Source organism: Cavia porcellus, unplaced genomic scaffold (assembly GCF_034190915.1).
Source record: "Cavia porcellus strain 051 isolate PalLab524CR breed Dunkin Hartley unplaced genomic scaffold, mCavPor4.1 scaffold_13, whole genome shotgun sequence".
Classification (NCBI taxonomy): domain Eukaryota; kingdom Metazoa; phylum Chordata; class Mammalia; order Rodentia; family Caviidae; genus Cavia; species Cavia porcellus.
In genome coordinates, this window is record NW_026947496.1 from 11,044,886 (window position 1) to 11,069,695 (window position 24,810).

The window sequence follows — 24,810 nt, forward strand, 5'->3', positions numbered from 1 at the left end:
ATGTATGCGCCAGTTCTGTTAGGAACAGCAGAGCTCTTCCCTACCCATTTTCCCCAAGGGTCCCTACCAGGCCCCAAAGCTGGGCTGTGGTGGTCTTTGGGGCTGCTCAGAACCAAGTGCAGTCCTGGCTTTGAGAAGATACTGACTCCAGGGTGAAGCCGGCCTTGCCCAAGCAGCCTTTAATCCCAGTGCAGCTTTCAATCCTGCTAGTTTACTCTTCACTGGGGCCAACCATTTCTCTTTGCTTTAAATTGAAAGATTCTTTTTGGGAGAACTGTTGCCATTACTCAAAAACATTTACTCTGTTTATAACTAAAATCCCTGAGATGTACAGAAGGCAACAAACTTGCACAAAGGCACCGCCGACATACTCATCACTGAGGTCACAGATGCCAATAGGCACTAAAGATTCAGAGGAAACTCAGACAAGATATCACAAATCCCCTGTACTGGGCCGTATCTTAGATTGTTCTATTTTATAACAGGAATATATATGTATACATACTCACAAAATGCCAGGGCCTGTTGCTGAGTACGGTATTTCTAGTCCGACACAAACAAAATTTCAGCTACATTTGTCTAGAAGAATGACATACATCAATAGACTAAACTAGTATCCACCAGATTTATTTTATCTAATAAGCAGTTTTGGATACTTTATCTTTTCTTCACTATTCTTCAATAGTTATAATTGCAAATTGTTAGTATTAGTTCTGGGAATGATTTACACATTCTTTTATTGGTTCATTATTTTTTAACATTTGCAATGGTAGGTATAATGTATAAGAACACAATTTTACCCTTGCAGTTGAACGGGTTTTGGCCCAGATAGGACACTGTAGCCAGGAAAGCCTCAACCAGAAGCAGGAAGCCCCAATCTCCCCCGCCCCTAGGAAGTTACCTGTGACGCCATCTTCCCGCCCTTAGGAAATTTATATATGGCGCCAAACCTAGGACCAATGGGCTACCTGTGCATCCCTAATGCCCACCTTAGGTTCCACCCCAAACCGAGGCTATTTACAAGCCCCCACGCCACATGTCCGCCAGCGATTGCCAGACGCCAGGGGTGGGGGTACCGGTCATCTCTCTCCGTGTTCTCAGAATAAAGGCCACTTTTTATTTTATACTTCTCATCTTTTGGAAATATTTTTCATCTTTTGGAAATAATCCTAGCATTTGGTGCCATGACTCGATAGGCAGGCGACTGACTCCTGGGACACACCCAGTTGAGTCCCCTAGCCGATAACCAGATAACATCCCGGATTAATCCCGAGCTTTTTCCTCTCCTGAGAGGTCCCTGTTGCCAGCCTCGTGCACTCAGCATCGGCCAGATTGATTTCAGGTGAGCACTCCCCGGGGAAATTTTGGCACTGGGCAGCCCCAGTTGACTGTTCTCCCCGTTCACATGGGTCTGTACATTTTCACATCCTTAGGACAGCCCAGGGCAGGGTTCTTTCTGGGCAAACCTGTGTCCACAAAATCTCTCATGTTCTTTGGGTTCGGATAGCCCAAAACAGAGATTTTTGGGACCACCCACACTGAAAGAACACCTCACTTCCCTTATAGCCTTGTGCTTTCACAGGCAAAACTGTTACTGACCCCATGTGGGCTCCACTCGTAAATCTCTCAGTGATGACTAGAATATATGAGTTTTTGGAACCATAGCCGCAGCGTGGTGCCACAAACAAGTGACGGCTTGTTCTGGACCTCCGGCTTTTTTCTTGTCTGAATTAGTCATGGGGAACGTATTTTCTAACTCCCAAAAGACGCCTTTACAATGCCTAATTTCCAATTTACGTACTCTAAAAATTAAAAGTACCATAAAAACTAAACAATTAACTTTTTACTGCCAGAAAGTCTGGCCAACCTACCTGCTTATTGGCAAGTGTTGGCCCAAAGAAGGAACATTTGACCCCTGCATTCTCAGGAACTTGTATGATTTTTGTCAAGCTGGCAACAAGTTGTTAGAACTCCCTTATATTCAGGCCTTTCTTATTCTGAGAACATGCCCATCTCTCATTAAGTCTTGTGCTCCCACTCAGATACTTTTAGCTAACTCTACTGCGCCACAAACTTTTCCGTCCTGCCCTCCGGTGTTTTCCCAGCTGCCGCCTGCCTACCACCAAACTCGTTCCCTGCTGTTACCTCCCACCGGACCACTCTTCCCTCCCCCTATGCCTGATTCTCTCAGCAGCTCTAATCCCTCTCCATCGCAGTTATCTCCCGCTGTGCGATCCTCTTCCCCTCCGTCTCCTGTGACCCATAACTCTCCCAGCAGCTCTAATCTCTCTGTTAGCGCTTCCTCACAGTCTCTGACTTCTTCTTCTCCTGAGAATTCTCTATCCCCCACAGCATTCTTACCCCTGCCCACCATACTAGGTCTCGGTCGCTATGTCCTTCCAGCAGGCCGCGTGATTGTTCCAGCTTGCGCCAGGAACAGTCGCCATGTTGCAACCCTCTGCCATGTGGCATGGTACCGCCATGTTCAGGAGGCTCACATGGCGACAGGGCGCTGCCATGTTCCCAGGACCCTCACTTCCAACTGGCGCCCCCTTGTGGCTCCTCTTGGGAACTGCAACAGCTGCCCTGTTGCGGTGCACATGATGCTTCATTGTGCTGCCAACAGCAGTCCTCTCACTGCAAGGCACACAGTGAGATGCCATCTGCCTGTGTTTCCCAGGGTGACCGGCAGCAGCTCTATAGGCACTCTACAGATGATTGCTCACATGCACCTACTGGATGGATGGCTGCCCAATGGCCCTCTGCTCCGGAATCTTCTTCTCAGGCTCTGCTACTGCTTCGGGAGCAAGCTGGCCCCAAGGAACTTGTTAACATCCATGTGCCCTTTTCCCTTTCTGATCTATCTCAGATTACCCTTAAATTAGGTAGCCTCTCTGTTGACCCACAGAATTATATCAGGCAATTTAAATTTATTACTAATTGTTATGATTTACATTTTAAGGATGTGATTCTAAATACCACTCTCAGCTCAGAAGAACAGAATCAGCTGTGGCAAGCAGCTCAAAAAGAAGCTGATCACAGACATAATGTAAACACTGCTGTGCCAGAGCAGATCAAACATACTAACTATAACAAACTTTTAAAACAGGTCCACGAGGCTAATCAAAACCCAGCTGTGTTCCTAAATTGGCTTTCTAATTTTCGAGCCCCGCGACCAGTTCCAGCTTCCCGCACTGTGTTGGGCCGCCTCCCAGGCCCTCCCCCATGCGCCGTCCCAGCTCCTCCCTCCGTGTGCCGTCGTCGCCGCTGCCATCTTACGCGTTTCCGGGGGCAGTCCCAGCCTGCCCCTGCACTCTACGTCCCAGCACTTGCCCCACCCCCACGCTGGGTGTGCTCTGCCGGCATGCTGCGAAACAGCAGCTCAGCAGCTCTGCTCAGGCATGCTTTTTTTTACAATTTGGCTCCGCTCAAGAGATGCTATTTTTTAAATTACAAATCTCAAACCATTTAATCAAGGTTATTGGCCACCTGATAATTTTACCAGCCTTGTTTATCAATCAAAGCCTTCACCAATCTCCTGTTTAATAACTAAGGTTATAAATTCCTTTTTGCTGGGAACCACTAGCTCTATTTAAAGACAAGGATTTTCTTCAAAGTTTTATTTTATTTGTCTTGGTTCATACTATTGCAAATAACAACTTTAAAAGTAAATGTGTTCAGAATTTGACAGAATTAGATCAGTTTTGATAGATTTATTCATAAGATTGCTAAACCTTTACTGCAAAATGTTTCCATTAAAGCCTTTTTGGGCAGACTAAAGCTTTTTTGTTGATTCCACGTGGCACCTTAAAAAAGCGATATGCCATCCAGATAAAGCCTGCTCTCTGATCTAAAATGCCAATATTAAACTCCTACATACTTACTTAATTCTACTGTAGTCCAAATCCCAAACAAAAAGGCAAAACTTGACCTTCAAACCTTATAGAGATCTTAATATGGTTTATCATATTTTTAACACTTGTGACACTTGGAGTTCTGAGGCAGGTAAACCTACACAAGGTGGAGCTGCCTGGCCCCCCCATGGACCACGCTCAAATGCAGCAGAAGATATTGGGCAAGAAAATGCCCCATCCTGGCATTCTTTGAGACCTTACTCCAGGGCTATTGGACTGTCCTAGCTACCAGAGAGTGGGTAAGTCATCCTAAGTTCTAGCCCTCACAGGAAATGTCGGTCGACACTGCCAGATTCATCGCTGACAAAAATTGCTGCTGAAGACTGAGGGTCTTCAGGGCGACAACAGCTCCCTTTAAGGTGTCCATCTCAGATTTCAAGTCGCACTAAAGTCTCAGGTAAGACATTCTCTATATTTGTGGACATAGAGGCCATATATACAGAGTCTTCCTGAGTATTCAGGCTGATATATTAAGTCCTCAATCTCTATGATGGGGTATTGATGGTGAACTTATGCCATTTATAAACAGGGCCTATTTTGTGCAGGTCCCAGTCCTAAATCTTAAAATGCCTTTTACACAGGCTGACTTAGACACACTGAGGCCTCAACAGCTTTCATGAGTTATCACTAGTAAACCTCTCCTCAGTGATACAAGACCACCCCCTTCCTTTCTTATTCACCAATTTGTCAGACAACCCTGGTCAAGACTGACAGATACATTTTGTCTTCTCACTTTGTTTATACTTTTTCAGGATACATAAAAGCCTTTCTCATACTTGCTAAAGTTCTGTTGCAGCAAATCCACAAGACTACAACCAAGGTGTACTGGCCCCCATCTGGTCTACTTGGCTACCCCTACAGCAGTCAAAGTTGTTGGACTCCCATCCTGGTTTCACATCACTCAGGCTAAGAGGTGCCCTCCCAGCCCTAAATCTGATCATTCTGAGTGGTCATCTCATCTTCTGTCACCTACCCATCTCAGTCTCACAAAGGCCTCGAAGCCACAGTTAACAGGCTAAGTCATGTTTTGTTATCCACTTTGGTTCCTAATTTCTTATATTCTACTAATGATCATTTTTACAGCAGGACTCTTTAACAGTATTGCCTACAGACTCCAACATCATGCATACCAGAGACAAGTCTTACCAACCTACCGTCTTAACTTTTATGCTTTCAGATGGGGGAGTAAGCACCTCTCATAACTCCACTCCTCCTAACCTACGTTTAATTTTCAGAATTGTGCCTTACTGTGGAACATGTCTAAATCAAAGGCACCTTTCCCTCTACCTCTCCTGAGTCCTTAAATATGACAGTGCCATGTCTCCTCATAACATCTTGTCTCTTTGTTTTTCCAGTCTAACATACGTGCATTCACCAGTGAAGCTGTCCTGGCTAAAACACCTGGCACCAGCATCTACCTGGGCATCAACCTTTATCCTGTCGACTCCCCTAGGCTCCAGTACAGCGCCCTCTGCCAGCAGAAAGTAGTTAAAGAGAGAAATCTTCGCCCCTTTTCATAATAATAATCATAAGACGGGAAAGGGTTTTGGCCCAGATAGGACACTGTAGCCAAGAAAGCCTCAACCAGAAGCAGGAAGCCCCAATTTCCCCTGCCCCTAGGAAGTTACCTGTGACGCCATCTTCCCGCCCTTAGGAAATTTACATATGGCGCCAAACCTAGGACCAATGGGCTATCTGTGCATCCCTAATGTCCGCCTTAGGCTCCACCCCAAACCGAGGTTATTTACATGCCCCCACGCCACGTGTCCGCCAGAGAGATTGCCGGACGCCAGCGGTGGGGGTGCCGGTCATCTCTCTCCATGTTCTCAGAATAAAGGCCGCTTTTTATTTTATACTTCTCATCTTTTGGAAATATTTTTCATCTTTTGGAAATAATCCTAGCAGCAGTAACATTAAGTGTAGAAGATGTAAACTACTTTCAAAATCTTTCAACAAAAAAATAATTTGATTGTATTAGTTTTAAATTCAAGCCCTGTAATTTTAGGTGTGTGCAATAGCTTGATTTAATTATAAAGTGGTTTCAATAGAAAATTATGCTTCCTGACTACAACTGGAAAAAACACAAAATGTTCTCATGAGTTTTGGCATCTCTCTCTCTTTCCCACACACACACACACACACACACACACACACACACACACAGAACCTTAACTCAGAAAATGTTATTACCATGCAAAATACTAAAATCCGTTGTTTGACCCTTTTTGGGAACAAACTGCATGTCTATAAAACTCTGACCACTTGACAGGAACAAAACAGTCAAGTATCTTTCTTCCTGAGCACAAAGAGAAAACTATTTTCCTTAAGCAGTTACTGGTCTCAAAGAACAATGGTTCTGAGCCCAAGGTTGTCTTTTAAAAGTTACAATTTTTTAAAATGAAAATAAAATTTTGGGGGTATAATGTATAGTTTATTTGAAAGTCTCAATTGAGATTTGTTTTTTTTTTGGTCTTTTTTCATTTTTATCGGTACCGGGGATCGAACTCACGACCGCCTGCTTGCAAGACAGGTGCTTATGCCGCTGAGGTAAACCCCCAGCCCCGAGATTTGTTTTTTAAAACAGATGACTGCTATAACTACTTTAAAATTTTTTTTAAAGTATAGAATCAGAGGGATGTAAAGCTCTTCACATCTGTCTGTGGTAAACCTCTCCAGGTACGGTAAAAGACTGGCATTTGACTCAGCTGAGATCTTGTCTGTAAATTTAACCTTACACACTGTTGCTTATTGCATAAGAAAACGTCCTCCCTCCACATGCTCTAATGGATCTGTGGGGTGTGGCAGGGACCTGAATTTTGGTTCCTTTTGAATTGGCCCTATGCTACTATAGGACGTCAGAAGCAGCTGCCCTGTGGAACTGCTATAGTCTTGTGCCAAATAATATTTTTGTTAACAAGGTACTGTTGACTCTTGGCCAACTAGACTGTATCACCTTGTGATGTGGCATCTTAGTTTGTGAAGGTTTGGGATGTTCACAAAACAATCCAACTGTCTAAGGTTCCATTTCTTGGAAAATATCTCTCAACAATGCTTGAATGTGTTGGTGCTGAGGGTGCTGATCTTCACAGAAAAGCTGTGAGACACATTTCTGCGTTTTAGTCCCAGAAAGAGCTGTGGTTCTTCTAACCCGCTCACTGCTTCCCCATCACGGCCATTGGTCGTGGTCCTCTCCCTGCCTAGGCGACCTAAAGACGCAGCACCCACCCAAGCTCTGATCTCTGCTGCCCACTGCCCTGCCTCCTAACCAGTTAACTTGCAAAGCTAATTCCAGGCATTATTTTGATTTTTCTATTCTTATTTTTCTGATTTTCTTGCTTATAGCACCTGTAAACAACCATGATTGGTTTAAACAAAAACACAAATTAAAGTAAATTAAAAATGAAATTAAATACTGCTTGATTTCAATTTATGAGACAAGACAGGGTTTCAAAATTGTCCCCTTGCTTTCTAAGCTGCCTCCCCCCACCTTTCTTATGCTGCTGACTGAAACCAGGACTTCTCCAATGCTAGATGAACGCTCGACCACTGACCTAAACTCCCAGCCCCAAACTGCTCCTGGATTAGGAATTCAGAACAATAATAAAAGAGTGAGGTTACTAGATCACTCCAAGGGAATTACTTCACCACAATATTGCAAAACGAGAGGGTGGGGAGAGGAAGAAAACAGAATTAAGATGAGCTTTGTAGAGAGCCTGCTCCCCAGGATGACTGTGATCATTATGACTGTATCATTATGACTATGACTGTGGATACTAATAAAAATTCTAAAAAGCAGGAAATGATGGTATTAGAAGCTAATGTCATTTAAGTTTTTCAGGGAATTCTATATTCATGGTAAAAAAAAAGAAATTTTTCTTCTTAGAGGATGTACATTTAAAAAGACACCATTGCTTTTCCAAACCCATACACACAAAATACGTAAGTCAGCTAACAAATTCATAAGCATTTTAATAAGATAAAGTTCAAGGGCCTCGTAAATAATCCGTATTTTACTCAGTCAAGTTGACTTGCTCTTTTTTCCTTATATAAACAAGTAACTTAAGTAATTCAATTCAGGGAGAGCAGTGAAGTGAGTACTGATGTTTGAAGAAAAATAAAATGTTAATTTTATGATGCTATTTATTTTTCTATAGCTTCTACATGCCAGGAAAGAAATTCAAATTTTGACACAGGGTCATTCCTTGGTATTTCCAGCAGCAGAAAACGAATCTATGAGAACACTTGAATTTTACAAGGAAATTCAACCTATTTCATACAGATAAATGCAGTAATGTCCTGGGCGCTCTATATTCAGTGATTTTTACTGGCCTTTAGCATTCTTTCAGCCGATCTCTGCCTAGCTAAATATTCTTGTCCAAGTTTAGTTCCCAACAGAAGAACTGCATTTCAGTTCAGGAAGTGCCATGGTCAGACTGAGAGGGACAAAGCCACTCTGGGGACAGTGGGGAGGGGAGGACAGGGGCAGGCATATGGATGACAAGTGAGATGACAAAGGCCGTCAGTGTGGGGACACAAAGCAGGTGCAGCAAGGTGGACAAGTGGGGGAGAACCCAAGGGCCTCGAGGTCCGGGCGACCACAGGTGAGGAAAAGGAAGGAAGGGAGGAGGCTGCTGGCTGAAGCCAGGGGGCATCTAAGGAGGTGCAGCAACGCGGGAGGACACACACCCTGGGAGGGCGGGAGTGGGTGGGGGCGGGCATGGAGCCAGAGTGCAGACCGAGCTGATGTGAAGTTCTGGTGGCACACCCAGGAAATGCCCAGGATGCCTTCGAAGAAGGGACTGTGGACCAGAGAAGAGGACAAACAGAGAGGGAATCATCAGATACACAGGACTGAGGCCACAGTTAGAGAAAGAACCTGGGGAGGGTAAGGCACGTTCCTCCTGACACGCAGGGGGCCCCCATATCCAAGAAGAGGCTGGGAAAACGGGTCAGCAAATCAGGGAGACCAGCTGGTGGGGGATCCCTGCACGTGAAGCATGAGAGGGAGGAGGTACCAAAAGCTATAGACCAAACACGCCACCATGAAAAGGAAACAAGAGAGGTGGGCATGGGGGAGCATCCCTATAATCCAAGTACTCTAGAAAGCTGAGGCAGGCAGACTGCAAATCTGAGCCTGGGCAATAATGACTTAGGAAGACCCTGCTGCAAAAGAAGAAACAAAAGAAGGGTTGGGGTATGGCTAATGCAAAGGCCCTGGGCTTGGTCACCACAGCTTCCGTCAGCCTTGTATCAGGAGGGTCACAGACACTTTGAGAGCAAGGACAGAGCCTGGTCTTCTGCTCACTTCTGTTCCTTGAACCCTCTGCAACATTCTTAGCATCGCAAGGAACAGGACACAGGTGTGGGGCATGGAGTGTGGGGCATAAACAATACTGGCAGATAGAAGCTCTGGTGAGGGGCCGGACCTTCAATACAGGTAACAGGGTGACACTTAAAGCACCGCAGGCCTTGGCAAGCACCCAAGGCTCTGCCAAAGCAGTCTTCCTTACTCAACAGTGCTGAATTCCTCCTCAGGAAGCAGGAGCTGTTCAGTCCTGCAGTGTGCTAGGCTTTTTCTTTTCTTTTCTTCAAGGAGGAGCAGTTTATTTTGGCTCGTGTAGTTTTGCTAGTTTCAACACAGACCTTTTCACTCTGTTTTTCACATAAAACTTTGCCTCGTATCTCCGTTCGCTCTCTCTTTTCTTTTTGTGGTCTCTCCTAACTACTGCTTTGCAGAAACATTATTTTTCATGAACACTGATCCTCCCCCTCTGCTGGCATTTTGGAATAAGGCAAGTACTCAAGTCAATTTATTTCCAATTTATAAAAATGCACCCTCTGTGATAATACTGCCCTGGGGTATAACGTACACAATGCAAAATGTTACTTAGCAACTTTAAAACAGCATCGCAGCTGCGAGCAATATCTATTAAAATATCAGGTATCAAATGACCATTTTAAATGATCTGTTTTACCCTGTCTTAAAAGGTGAATGTAGGAAGGCCTATGCCATTTTAGGGGAGGAGAAGAGTCCTTAGAGACCTCTCCAGACACGGCACTCGGGGCTTCAGACTCCACTCCGCAGAGGACAGTGAACCCTCCATGGGAAAACGGTAGTCTGTGTGGGTTTTACTTCTGTGATGAAGCCCAGTGAAAGAAAGACATTTTGGTTACAAAAAAAAAGAAAAAATTCAGGACTAATAATTAAGACTCCAAATATAACTTGCAATCTGAAGCCAACCAGCTGTGAGTACAGCAGGAGGGCCCGCATCAACTGTCAATGGAAAATACTTGAGAAATAAAACTGTGTCTGTACCACACACATGCAGGCTTTCTTGTCACCCTGTACAGACCACAGCAGAACCACTGCTAACACAGCACTCACACTGCGGTAGATACTGTAGGTAACGGAGCGGTGCCTCACATACGGGGATGCGGCGTGCAGGTTCTGTCAAGTAATGCGCCCTTTCTTGTAAGGGACTTGAGCTTCCGGGGAGTTTGGTGTCTCAGGCAGGTCCTGGAACCAATCACCCAGGGACAACTGTACAAAAGAGAAACACTCAATGAAGCGCAACAGCAGGGATTTTCACAAGTGCCTGTTGTGCATCCATTTGGTAGAACACCAGGACATACCAGCTTATCTCCTATACAGGGAAGAGCCCCAATGCTGCCAAGAAGGGCACAGGGAGAGCTGGGTGTCCGCATCGATGGGAACATGGGGCACAGCAATGACACTGGAGGACCCAGTGCAAAGCTGACTAACCGGCAGCTATGCGATTCTGGCTTTGTAACTTCCATTGTAGGAGATACCTCTTCCTCACCAGAAAGGCAGGGAGAATTAAAGGTGCCGACTTCATCTAGTTTCTATGATGATCAAGGAGGGCCTGCACATGAAATGCCAAGCGTGAAATGTGTAAGCTAAAAAAGAGAGTGAGCTGTTACCAGCCTGCACTTGTCAACTGGACTAACACCTGTTTTGTAACGACGCAGTGTTCTGGGGCTCAGTGCTAACTCAGTCTTTGCTCTCCCTTCAGCAAACACCAGGGGTCTGCCCGAGTACAGAAGCCAGATCCCCGAAGTGGAGGACCGCAGGCATCCCTGGCAGGTACTGAGCCGCTAACACTGTAATAGTGTTCATCAGAGTTTGAGTGAAACCGCTTCTTCCTGTGTGTTTGATCTCTGGAATCAAGCTGAACTGCAGCCTCCGCAGGGCACAGAATTCCACACAACAAAGGCACTGCTGACAGTACTGTCTCCCGGGGATTACCCATTCAGAATAGTGAGTTATTACGATCCTGTTACAACACAATCTTACTCGAATGCAAGCTGCATGCAAGTAGGAAATGGGTAAATTTTATTCCCTGCTGGATTGCAGGGGAAGCTCAGTAAACATCTGTTAATTGAAAGAATATGACTTACAGGCCTATGTTACATATCGACACCTTGGTAAGTAATAAAAACTTGCCACTCACAAGAATTAGAAGGAAACAGGCCTGGAGAGCCCTGGAAGCTCCTGTGCTGGTGCCAGACAAGTGACACACCATAAAAGTGGTGCGTGGCACTGGTCTGACTCTGGAATGCTGTGGATTCTAACGGGGTCTTCATCTTTAGCAAAGCCGTAAGACAAAATTATTTCACCCCAAATGAGCATTTTCCAAACACTCCCACCCTTATGACACTAATTTAATGTGGGAGTGCTTTGCAGAGCACGATGCTGCACATGTTAAACTCTCAAAAGCATCCCCGCTATATGCAAGGCCGGCGAAGAGTTTAAAAAAACAAAGACAAAAACAAGAGTGAGAGGGACCAGTGACTTCTTCAAGAGCAAACTCTGACCTGTCTGACCTGACCCAGGCATCCACCTCTACCCTGCACTTCCATTCACTGATACCACTCGGTCCCCAAGTCTGCCACGTCTCCAGCGACACTCGAGACCAGGATACACAGTGTGACGCTTCCAAATCCTGCCACCCATAAGTCCCACTGCCATGCTCACGTTAAAGACTAACAAAAGAATATGAGCCAGATTCTCTTTTTTTTTTTTTTTTTAAAGATTTCAATATTATGGCTATGTTTCTCTCTAGGCTGGCAAATGAAATGGGCTGAGAGGTGATAACTCTCTTCCATTGCCAAAGAAGGAAACATGGAGATAGTGGTGGAAATGCACACAGGATTTTCTCTAGTTCCCTAGGACTGGGAGGATACAGGGAAACAATTCCCTGTGGTGATAATTACATGCCTGAAGCTGTTCAAGAGACTGCAGATTACAGTTAATTACTATGGAAATAATCTTATTGCCAGCTGACTGTATGTGGTGGTAGTAGAGTCATTTTTGCATTTCCATTGTTTTAATTAATTACAACAAAGAGGTTTATTTTTCCATACAGTGTCTCACAGACTGGTTCTTCTGACCTTTTAGAGTGGATGGTGGAGCAGATGGCTGTGTCTTAGAACAACATGCCCACAATCAGACAGTAAAAGGCAATTTCAGGGATGCCAACCTTTCGATACCAGATTTTGCTTGATACCTGCGAGCTCTCAATATTTGAGGTGTTTTCATGTTTTAAAAGGGAAGGAAATTTTAATTATTTTCTTGGTGTTGAGGATTGCCTCTAAGGTTTCATGGGAGCTAAGCATCTATGTCTTTTCAAAGGTGTGCTGTTCCTACGTCCACTTAGCAGGAGGTACCCAGAGGGCCTCAGCAAGCATGGCGATGTGCACGGTCAGGTCACAAGTGGCCTTTTGCACACAAGGACGTTCAGGGGGGTCCTTGGTGCACGGGCCACAGAGCGTGTGGCTTGAGAGCACGCGATGAGCCAGCCACAGCATAGGGCCAGGCTGGGCTGAAAGCATCCTTCTCCTGGATGCTGGTGCCACTGCCTATACCAGGTTAGTGTCTGCTCTCCCCAGCCCAGGTGAGTGAGGCTGGCTTGGAAAACTGTCTATTACTACTGTGAGATTATGGGTTAGCTCTTCACTTGCCCACACAGACATTATTCAGATCCTAATGACAAAGAAATCATGCTGATGTCCTTTGCAGGAACATCTTCCTTAAAAACAATACAAGGATTTCTGAGACAGAAAAAACAACAGATGTAAATTTGACATGAGGAAATCAAATCCTATCTTAAAGTTCTGGGAGAGCCCTCCTATATTCAGATGGGTGATGAGGAAGGAAGAAAATCAAAATGATGTGGAAGGGCTCTAGCCATGGCCACCCCAGGAGTTCCTCCGAATCTCTTCACTCCTGTTTGACTGGCAGCTATTGCCCTACGCACACTGTTTGCTCAGCCAGGGCTCCCTACACTTCGAATGGGCTATTATTATAGACACAAAATTAACTCCTACATGGTTCTTAGAGGCTCAAAGAACAGGTTTTCCTTTGAAAAGAAAGGTGACAAGTGTGACAACATACTTTTTCCTCAAACAGTTTGATTCCTAGTTGGCTGAAACCTCTGATGCAGAATTTGTAGCCATGAGACTGGTGGATTCCAAAGGTTAAGGGCATCTGCTGAATACAGAAGTGATTTTGGAGCACCCACTAGAATATCACATACTCTGTAAAATGTTCTACAACTCTAGTAGTCTCAGTTTACAGGTGACATGCATTCAGAGTGATTTATACCATGGTCACAAAAGTCATTGACTGAAAATCTGAACCAAAGCTTCTGCACTGAAAGCCAGGAATCTTTCTAAATCAAGATTGATTTACTTGGAATGGGGTATACCCTATCCTTACATGTGTGAGGTGCTTTGGGTTTGCTCCCCAACACTGAAAAAAAATAAGAGAAATTACCTCCCTTATGAAACTCTTTCAAAACACTGAAAACAATCCGTAAGGTAAATTAGTTCAAGACCTATGATGTCTGGAGAATCTCAAACCGTATTGTATTGTTAGACCAACATAACTGAAGTTGGTAATTTATACAGGGAAGTGGTTTACTAGTTTACTTTTGGAGGCTGAAAACCCCAAGACTGAGTGACCCGTGTGTTTGGCCTCTGTGGCTGCATCACAACATGGCGGAGAGAACAGAAAGAGATGCAGCCGTTCATAGGAAGGGCCAGTGTGGGGCGTGGCCTCACACTCAGAACTCAGGACCAGCAGCAACCCCTTCCTAGATGGCCCCCTCAGAAGGCCCCCTCTTTATCTCAGCCATCACCTCTTCAAGGTTTTGTTTCCTCAACCCTGCCACACTGAGACCTCTGAGACCTAGCAATAAACCTCTGAGGGTCACATCCAATCTCTATGGAAACCACATCATAGGGAAGGAAGGGGGAGGAAAAGAAGAGGGTAATTCTAGAATCAAGTCACTGTAGCTTTCATTTTTTTTTTTTTTTTTGTCATAAAAGACCATTTCCGTGTGCTGTTTATTCTTTGCCTTGAAGCATGAGTTAGAACTATCACATGGTCAGAGTTCTAGGAACGAGTGCCTGCAAAGCCATACAGGGGATTAAGACATCACCACTGTGTATATGTCATCATCTTGGCAGCTGTTAAGCTCCTCTCTGAAATGAGAGAGATGGGATCCGCTGAGAGAAGCCAACTCCAGGCATTCTTATTACTGACCCAGGTAAAGCCAAGGGGAGTTAACCAGCTGAACTGTGCTACACTTAAAACTTACGGCCTAATTCATGCAACTTGCCTTGTTTAGTTAACTTGGCTTCTGAAGGTTAAACTATCTTAGACTAGCTAGGTACCCCTTAAGTGAGGAGAAATTCAGAGTCAGGAAAGAGGTCACAGAGGAGAAGAAGATATATGTCATGAAATACCTTTTATCCTCAGGAAAGTCTGTATATGCCTACTGGTACAAATCATTAAGAGGTAGTCAATTTTTATTATGCTCATAATCACTTTCAAACAGAATGTCCTATACTTACACTAACCATAAAAAACAGTATCACTACTGTTTTTATCATCCACTACAACGCAGGATGACTTAAAGTACTTTATGTAAAGAACATTCTGTTTACTTAAAATTCCACTTTTTTGGCCTAACTTTGCCTTTTTTGCTCTTGCCTCTACCTTAATTTTTTTGTGTTTTGATTCTCTCATTTATTATATTTCAATTATAAAAATTACTTTACTATGTTTTATGATATATATATATATATATATATATATATGTTTATGTTTAACAAGTTTTAAAGTTGCTTTAAGAGCAAAGGTAAACACCAGAGAGAATAAGCATAATTTGGAAACTCGTGAGTTAAAGTAAAAAACATCAGCAATGACACAGAAACTTAATAATCTTTAAATACTTTCTTCTGTCATGAAGAGTACAAATGTTATTTTTCAACCTCAAATTTAGGCTGTTGAATAGAATTGAATGTAATTTTCCTAGTTTGAGTATGTTACATGTTCTCTAAGTTGACTATATGATTTTTACGTATTTTTCAGGATCATAATTATTCAACATGACAGAATTTAGCAACTACACGTAAAATATTTTAGAAAATCTAAATGTACACACACATGTATTTTGGGGTGGGTACCCAGGGCCTTTTGGATGCTGGGTAAGGGCTCTGCCCCTGGGCTACATGCCCAGCCTCTTTGTTTTTACACTTTGACACCAGTCTCAATGATTTGCCTGCGCTACCCTTGAATTCGACATCCCCACATCTCAGCCTCCTGGGATTACAGACGTGGGCCACAGGCCCAGCTAGAAACTCCAAGCATATTTATTGGTAATGAATAATCAACCTTTTAATGGTTTAAGAACCTATTTTTAGGCACAGATGAATTGCCCCTAGTTGCCCATAAGGTATTATAAAAGGGTCACGTACAATCGCTTTTCCTAACGAAGTGCCAGGGGCTCCACAGGAGCCCAGAGGATAAATTCAGAAATAATGTTAAGACTTAACCTGGAAAGAATTTAGGAAATTAAACAAAATGGCCCTTTTCTCTCCTCTCTCTGTGCTCTTAGATACCCTGCAGTAGAAGTTAAAGCAGCTTTCAAGACACGATTTCAACATTTCATAGTGAGCAGATCTTTTATTTGGCTGCTTAAAATAGAATGCTATGGTTTTTTTCAACACCTCCTAATATATATATATATGCGTTAAAAGCATTCATGTTTTTTTGTTGTTGTTGTTGTTTTTTGCAGTATTTGGGAGAGAAACAAGAGCTTTTGCACTAAGCTGCATCCCCAGCCTTTTCCATTTTGTTTTAATATTTTGAGACAGGTTCTTGCTTAGTTTCCCTGGCTAGGCAGGAACTTAAGATCTTCCTGCCTCAGCCTATCAAAAACATGCAAAATGCAGCACATGCTAATGGCTGCCCCAGGCGGTGTGTCTGGGTAGCTCTAAACTGATTCAAAGAGCAAAAATTGAAAAAAATAAATTAGAGGGTGGGATTTCCATACATCAGCATCTACTGATGTTAGCAGACTTTAGTCTGAGAGCAGATCAGAGAGTTGCTGGAGAAAAGGATGGGAGTGTGTAATGATTTTACGTTTATCAACGAGAGGATATACATAGAATTAAAAGTTAAGTGGAAGGTACACATAGCGGACTGAAATAATCGCTATAATGTTATTGAGAAATGTTCTTATAATAGCCAAAATCTTATTAAGAAGAGTATCTCCTGAAATCCCCTACATCCTACAAATCTCCAGGGTCTGGGCATAGTTTCAGTTTGTCTGTTTTCTCTGTGAAGTTCCTTTTGCTGTCCTTATGCACAACCATGCTACAGTCTTATAATAGCAGAACCATCTTGTGTTTATATTCTGTCTCCTTCAGGCCCTGGTGTAGTTATATATACACACACATGTGTACACGTACATACACATGCATTATGTGCACACTGTGGGTTTTCAGGAAAAATGGAGAACAGACTGATTTGCCCATGTGTTTCAAGGTGGTAGACTATGTGGCCCTAAGGCCCCTCCGGTAGCCACCTTGTCTGAGAAAGTGAAGAGCTTGCATTAACGCTCTTCACACAAGGGATGGTACTGTCCACCTTAGTGTCCTGAATGAGCAAGGGCACCCAGGGCAGAAGAGGCAGTTAATTATTATTCCCACTTTGCAGAAGAGAAGCTGCAGTGCAGTGTGGCGTGGACCTGCATGGGGTCACCAGGCAACAGGGTGCCCAGTACGCCGGCACTGCCACTCCTCCGAGCCTTGGAGCCTGACTGGCCCTTTGCTGGGTGTCCTGTGCTGTTCACACTCAGGACGCTGTACACGTGAGTGAAAACCTTTGCTACACAAGACTGGCGATTACTGTATTTCCTACTCCAGCTGCTGACCAGCTTCTGTGGTTATCTGCAGTCTGTTTCTTGGTATAACCTGGGTGCCATTTTAGGGTTTTCTTTTTCCCAACATCGCATCCCGTAAGAGTTCTAACAATTCTACCCTCTCACCCAGCTTAGCAAATATGCCTGTCTTCCTCTATTTTCCACTAGTACTGTCCTTACTAGGGTTCTCGTTTCTTCTCTGCACTCTATACTCAACTTGCATTTGAGGATCTTTGCTGACTCCTTCAGAATCTTCTAGAGTATGCTCATCCAAAGTATGCACCAGACCATCTCACTTCACAGCTCCAAGCTCCTCGGTGGCTGCCTGTTACCGTAGAATAAAGCCTCAGCGTGGCCTACAGGCCCCAAAGTGCGTGGGCCTTCCCAACCTCAGTCTCATCTGTCAGCTGAGAATAGGGCGACTCTCAAGCAGCTGCCCACTGTCCGCTGCTACCTGAGCACACGAGGCTGCTTAACACCCCGCATTAAGGGCATTTTCTGGGCGGACTTCTTTATCGTACACCCTGGGTGCACTTCGGCCACCTCACTTACACGATCTGCAGAAACTGTGTCTCCCCGTGTCCCATGTGGGCCCAAGTGCCTTTCGGAGCTAGCACCATCACCCCTCTGTCTCCAGGGCTTGGCACAGCCAGGGGCAAAGGAGGGTGCATAAGTCTGCTGGGAGAATTAAGCTATGAGAACCCTAAGAGTAGGGCCTGTCGGGGTGCAGAAAAGATAGGGATGAAAGCTATGGAATGAAGAGGATGAGAAAGGCTTGGCTCAGAGGTCAGAATGGAGCTGAATCTGAATGAAGTGGTGATCTGGATTTCTCAGGTGATGATGGGTAATGAAGAGTAAGGGTAAGGGAGATAGAACAGTACCAGTAAAAGCTTGGGGGCCTGAGCACATTAACCCTTCAAAGCCTAGTTTTCTATTTCTGGAATGCCCATAACAACAGAACATAACAAAATTACCCGTCTTGAAATTCTTGTTTCTTGAATTTTTCTAGGTATGAATATGAATTTCATGCACAAAATCAAAGAATTGCAATCTTTGGTATAAGTGGGTTAAGAAACTGTGACTGGCTGGGTACGGAGGCACATGCCTGCAACTCTGGCGACTCAGGACGCTGAAGCAGGAGGAGTAGAGGGTTGCAGCCAGCCTAATTCACTTAGTAAGACTCTGTCTCAAAACCAAAACAAAAAACATGCAGCAGCACTGAGGACACGGATTTACTCCCTAGTACTAAAAACAAAACTGCCCCAAAGCCCCAAAAGAACAAAACCACCACAGCTGTCAACCATGACAGGGCAGGATGCATGTGTGAGGCTTGCTGGAGAATGGAGAGGCAGAGCAGACAGGGTCCCTGGACGAGAACTGTACAATATCTCATTACTGCAGTTACCGTAAGCATCGCAATTTTCATAGTTTCGAAATTTGCTTTTGCTTGCTTTTCCTGGCTCCTCCAGCACTAGCTGTGAGTTCTGACAGCTTCATTCATCTCTCTACGCCTTGGTTTCCTCACTAGCTTGTAAAAAGAACACCTACGACAGAGGGTCATTGTCAAAAGTAAACAGCAATAAATGAAATGACAGAAAATAGTAGTGGTACACAGAAGTGATCAGCAGATGTGTCTATCACTGATTTGCCATCAGGGACAAATAACTGCTGAGATTAGAGAGCAAGGGGGAGGCTACCCTTGAAATCCAAAGGACACGGCCTTCATACAAGGTAAAAGTTTTCATAATAAGCAAACTTGCATAACAAATTTGGCTTGAAGTCACATACTCCATTACCTGACCAATTGTTTACTTTTTTTTTGTGATACTGGGGATCAAACCAGGGCACTGTACCCCTGAGGTTCACACCCCACCCCCAATCCTTTATGTTTATTTTAAAACAGAGCCTTGCTAAATTGGGCCTTAAACTTGCAGTCCTCTTTCCTTGGTCTCCTTCGATGCTAAGATTACAGGGATGGGCCACTATGGCTGACCTGACCAATTATTTTTTAAACCCAAGCTACTTAAGAGTTGCTTATATTGAAACTAAGTACAGTCTTGAGTGATTTTCTGCAATTTACTTCTGTTGATTTATTCACTTGAAAAAACTGCCTAACTGGCTTATAAATCACTTCCCAATGAAACTTTGTAAGTGGAAGGGTTGTCAGAGATTGTCTAAGTCCAATGGTCCCAGTTTACAAATCTGAAAGCTTGCAGTCAAGTGACTTATCCAAGGTGACACATTCTGAAGTCTGTGATTAGTCCTTCCTGCACTGCTCTCCTTGTCACTGGGCCTTCAGTGTGTGAACTGCATGCTTATCCCTGGTCTTATGTTTCTGATTGAAATTAAAACTGATAAAATATCTTCCAGACTGATGAACACGATTAGCTTCCTCTTCTTTTTTACTTATGTATCTTGTGTGCTTCCTCAACAATACGACCTTGTTATTAGGTGTTAGCTGTTACTAAAATTTTACCAGTATACCTAGTGTTTATAGCCTATATCTTCCAAAGCCAGTCATTAAGTAAAATCATGCTTTCCCACGAACTGTTTCTTTCACTCATTTAACTACATGATCTCATTGGTATGGCCTAGATGCTGTTGTAAAATTTATAGGGTTGGTACATTTTCTGGGCAGGTTTCTACAAAGTTTTCATAGTCACTGCTAGATAGGCTTCAAGTTCCCCTACTGGGCAGCATGGGCCTTGCCAGGTCATATCCCTAGGGGGGAGAGTACCACCTAATCAGGTGTGTTTGCAGAGGTCAGGGATACTCATGCATAGCCTGAACAGTCACCCAACGTGAGGCCTGGTGTTAAAAGATCAGCTGGTCCAACCAGATTCTTGCTCTTGGGAACAAGGCTCAAACTCAGAGGATTCAGGTAGTTAGTAAAGATGCCAAATCTGAAAAATGCAGAAACATAATCCATAGGGTAGATGTAGTTATAAGGAAGTAGAAACTATGTGAAAGCAGAGGCTCTGTGTAAAGACAAAGGCCATACAAACCAAGAATAAGGGCCACTTACACAGGAGTGGCCCACAGGGAAAAAGTGGGCTGTTGTTAAGATGCAAGAATTTATTTCATGAAAGTCACACTCCTACATGCATCAAAACCTCACGTAGTTCTTCACTAATACAGTTTTTGTATTTTACTGTCAGTTATAAAGAAAAAAGCGGTTAGACTTCTCTCTTGTTGTTTAAGGTCCTACAGGCAAGGCACCTGCCTTGTGCCAGGAGAGATGAAGGGTTCAGCTCCAGGGAACTTGTGAACCTCTATTTTCCTTCACCACTACTTGTGTATGCACCCGGGGTCCCCTATCCCCACAATGATTGGGTTCTTGCAACCCAAACGGTTAATTAAAATACCTGGGAAATGAAAGGGCGCGCTAGCGCAGGCGGTCTGCGTTGTGGTCACGTGGTACTGGCCGGCCACCACCACCTCTCAAAACTCTAGCAATTGTCAAGGGAAGTTGTATACATACGCAACACCTCGTGAATATTAAATATTTACAGCTTTTTTGTTTTTGTAGCCCCAGCTGAAACACGACAGCGATCAACTCTCCTAAAGCACAAACCAAGTATCCACGTGGATGGAACAAGTCCCAAGAGTCGAACCTCTCCCCTGGTAACCGGAAGGGTAGCCCCGTCCCCAGCTTCTGCTCCCTTAGGTGTCAGACGGCCCCACCGTTGGGCGCTGCACGCTGTGGTGGCGAAGCCCGGGTCACCGTCCCCAGCCCGCCGGCGCCCCGGGGGGGGGCATTTCAGGCGGCCCGAGCCCCCGACCCCGACCCCGATCCCGCCGCCTGCCCGGTCACCTGTAGTTGTAGGAGCTGAAACGCTTGCTCTCTCTCAGCATCGCCCGGTACAGATCTAACACTTGCGCACGGCTGGAGGCTGCCATTTTGGAAAAAAAAATCCAGAACAACCCCAGAGGGCCCTTTTCACCCTTGGAAGTCCTGAGTTGGACTCAACCCGAATTTCAGTTTCTGCAAAGACCACGAAAGAAACAGCATGCGGCGGCTCAGCCCGGCTAGCGGGCGGCGCTCGGCCCGGTGCGCGCCGCCTCGGAAGGCGCTCGGCGTCCCGCGCCCGGGGAGGCTGCGCAGGCGGGGCCAGGGACAGCTAAGGGGGCGGTACGCGGCGCGGGACGGGCTGCGCCCCGGGGCTCCAGGCCTGGGGCCGCCGCAGTCCCCAAACCACGCTGCTGGAGTCTGGGTGGGGGGCGAAAGTTGAAGGCTGGAGCTCTGCGAGCGGGCAGCCAGGTCACCCGGAGTTCCTTAGGACCGCCTAGGGGCGTGGCGCAGACCTTTCAGTCAGAAGAGTGGCTCGGGGTTACACCTGCCCTGGCGCTGCGTTGCCTGGGCTACCAAGCGCGCCGCTCTGACGCCCCGCCCCTGATGCCACGCCCCCGACGGCTTGGCTGCCCTCAGCATTGCCTGAGAGACCTTGTGCTATGTGGAGGGCGATTACTTTGGCAGAGCCGCATAGGCGAGCTTTGATTTTGGGGACGTTCTCTATGCTAGTGGATACAGCGTCTTGGGAGGATAGGTGACAGACTAGTGGCTTCCTGGTGCTCAGGCTTACTCAGGGCGACCGGCTGGGGGGGTGTCTCCTCAGCGGGTCCTGCCGGCTGTCAAAATGGCAGCGCACAGTAGGCACGGGTCCTGCTGAAGTGGGTGATTGGGTTCCTGTCTTGTGAGTTAGCAAGCTTGCTGCACTTCTAATTTTGAACATCCTGAGTCTAGGTTCTCTCAGGAGAGTGGCGGGTGAGTGGTGGCCCTGCTTCAGTGTTGGGGTATGATGTAGACGTTTGGTGTAATAGCAAGTTTGCACTTCGTTGTGAATTTTTCCCATTTCCGGGTTATTCCTTGAGGTTTTTGAGGTTGCATTTGTGAACCAACAGTCTCCAGAGTTTTGTCGTCTGTTAAGTGCGTTAGAAAAAAAAAGCAGAAGCCTGGGCTATAGATATTGTGATTAACTCAGGAGACTTTTAGGTTCGCAAGGATTCTGGGATCATTTCAAACTCAAGAGAAGCTTTCCCTTGGCTTTTCTCCGAAGACTTTAACTTTTCTTAGTCAGTGCCTGAAAGTGGTGGAAAAGTTTCTCGTCCTGAACTTTAAGGGTGGGAATGGGCGCAGGAAACCCTCAGCTGGTTCTGATTACTGTGTTTTGAAAGCACGTCTTGTTATTTTTGGAATCATTTTATAAGCTATGTTGAGAAAAGCCACAGCTTTCCGCCCCCGAACTGCGAGGAGCAACGTTATACACCAAAACCAAGTTTTCATTGTATTGTTGTCTCTTGGTATATCTGGTTTTGAAACCATATTTGCTCTATGTTGAAGCAGCTGTATAGTTTGAGAACTTTAAGGGCGCCGAAGTGTACTTCTCTGACCTTGTCATGCATTAGTGTACTTGTAACCTTGTGTCTTTGCCTCCAGATATACTTACTAGTCACCATGCAAAGGCATTAGGACAAAGATATTGGAGAGAAAGTGCTTTTATAAAAATTCTTTTAGGTCTATTGTCTGACATGTTTAAGATCCACGTCTGTGAGTCTCAAAATAGATTTTTAAAAAAACAAAGTAGTAAGCCATGTCATTCTTGCTGTTTGGTCGTGCCATTGCCTCAGATTTATTGGAAGGACTTTTTAATATTTTGAGTTTTCTTTTGGGAGTTCTTAAAAGATCTATGACGAAGGGAATTGCAGATTTCTATGTAGTAAATTCCAGAGCTCTTTTTTCTTAAAAAATGATATATGATGTGGGAAAACTGCAGTGTTAATGCAAGTTAAAGCAGAGAAAACTGTTGAAAAGATAAAACTATGCAAATGATTTTGGCCAGTTTAAAAACAACTGGAGTTGTGGTGTATGATCTCTCCAAGGTCGAGGCCATTTTGAGCTACACAGTGAAATCAAGACCAGTGAGACTCTGCCTCAGAAACCAAAACAAAAACAGTGGGGTTAATCTTTCTTTTCATGGCTTTGGCTTACAGTTTGAAAGAAAATTTGGCATAATTGCCATACACTTGTTTATGTCTAACTTATTAATCTATGTTATGTATCTTAATGATTATTGTAATCAAGTAAAGCATATAACAGTAAATAATTTAAACATCACATGTTTATTTAGAAAATTTTATTTGATTACAGTAAGGTTAAGTAAGATAAACTAAGGGTTTCTAGCCACTACAACTTAGGCCATAAAATGTGAAAGTTTCTGCATTAACCTATCTGTAGCTCAACTGTCTATAGTTCAATACCTATGTAAAAATATGCATTATTTTGTATTAAAATTAGGGATGTGAATGAGCACTTAATACTTTTTAACAGAAATTTCTCTTACCATCATAAGCAGTATAACAATTTACTCTCTTTAGGCTTAAATGTCAGTAATGAGTTATTGATTTCATTATGTAGAATATAGTTCTAAATCCTTTTTTCTTCAGTACTGGGATTTGAACCCAGGACTTCACACTGAGCTACTTTCCCCCTTCTCTCACTTCTATTTTGCTCTGTGACAGAGTCCCACCAATTGCTAAATTGCCCTGGCCAGGTTTGAACTTTGTAATCTGCCTCAGTCTCCCGTAGTGCTGAGATAACAGGCATTACCACACATTAAATTCCCTGGAGAGTCTGGATAGCTAGAGTTGATCCAGCTGTATAGCCTGACAAGATCTAAGTCTTTATGACACATTTGATTTATTTTTATTGATTCTTTGTTAAGGTAAAAAATGAAAATGGAAAATAACGCAGAATCAACTAAGTGATTTATACAGATGAACAAATTTAAACTTTTTTCATTCATTCCTTTAACTGTATTGAATATTCCTATGTGCCACACAATGTATAAAGTAATATAGTTACAGTGATGAGACCCTCCCCCCAAAAGAATCTTTATAGGGGAGTGGATGAACAAGCATTTACTTTTGTTAGGTGCCTTGAATGACATAGTACTAGCAAATGCTAGGGGAGCACAGAGAAGGCTATTCAGCTATGGCTTGGACCTCAGGGGAGACTTTCCATCATAGAAGATAATTCCAGAGTGAGTAGTCAAATTCAGATGATGAGTGGGGGAAGTTAGAGATTGCAGTGTGGAAGGTATGGAAGAAAGCATGTATTGCAGTCTGTGTAGACAGCTTTGAGTGCGTTAGTGTGACGGGATGTAGGACAGGAGGAATCATCTATCAGACTATACTTAGTTCCACTAGTTTTCTTTTTAGATGCTTTCTTCTGTTTGAAGTCAGTTATTTCTTCCTGTGTACTGGCTAAGTTGTAAGTCCAGTAGAATTGCAGGTTTGAAATGGAGGTTAGTTATCTAGGTGTTGATAGCCTTTTGTTTTAAATCATGACTTGGAAATTTACACTTCAGGAGCGCTGGAATTTTCTTTCTTTATCTGTGCATTCAGTGTGTGGCTGAGCGCCTGCTACTTCACATCACAATTCTTGTGGAAACTGTAGGGTTCTAGAGCCGACGTAGATCCTGCTTTCCAGGAAGTTGTAGTTTACTTTCATTTGTACATAATTATAGGATGGGATGGGAAGTACAGGGTGCTACAGGGAAGGGCCGGTCCGGTGACGTGGGGCTCAGTGCAGAGAAAGCTCATGTCCATCCGTGATGCCCGGCCGCACTTCGCACTAAGTCAGCAGGTGTGTTTTAAATTCCCTA

The 24,810-nt window shown here is 44.3% G+C and overlaps 2 protein-coding genes across 5 annotated transcripts in view; one reads left to right on the plus strand and one right to left on the minus strand.

The window, feature by feature from the left end:
* The window catches only part of Lyrm4 (LYR motif containing 4), a 112,130-nt gene extending 90,650 nt beyond the window's left edge, over positions 1–21,480 (minus strand). The window contains exon 1 of the mRNA XM_005003260.4: positions 20,961–21,480. Coding sequence (XP_005003317.1) covers positions 20,961–21,046 — 86 coding nt within the window. The 5' untranslated portion in view covers positions 21,047–21,480. The remainder of the gene's footprint in view (positions 1–20,960) is intronic.
* A 286-nt stretch (positions 21,481–21,766) lies between these two features.
* Positions 21,767–24,810, plus strand: part of Fars2 (phenylalanyl-tRNA synthetase 2, mitochondrial) — a 453,335-nt gene continuing 450,291 nt past the window's right edge. For all 4 annotated transcript variants that reach the window (XM_063259825.1, XM_063259824.1, XM_013151333.3 and 1 more), the window contains exon 1: positions 21,767–21,911. The gene's annotated coding sequence lies outside the window, so the exon portion shown is untranslated. The remainder of the gene's footprint in view (positions 21,912–24,810) is intronic.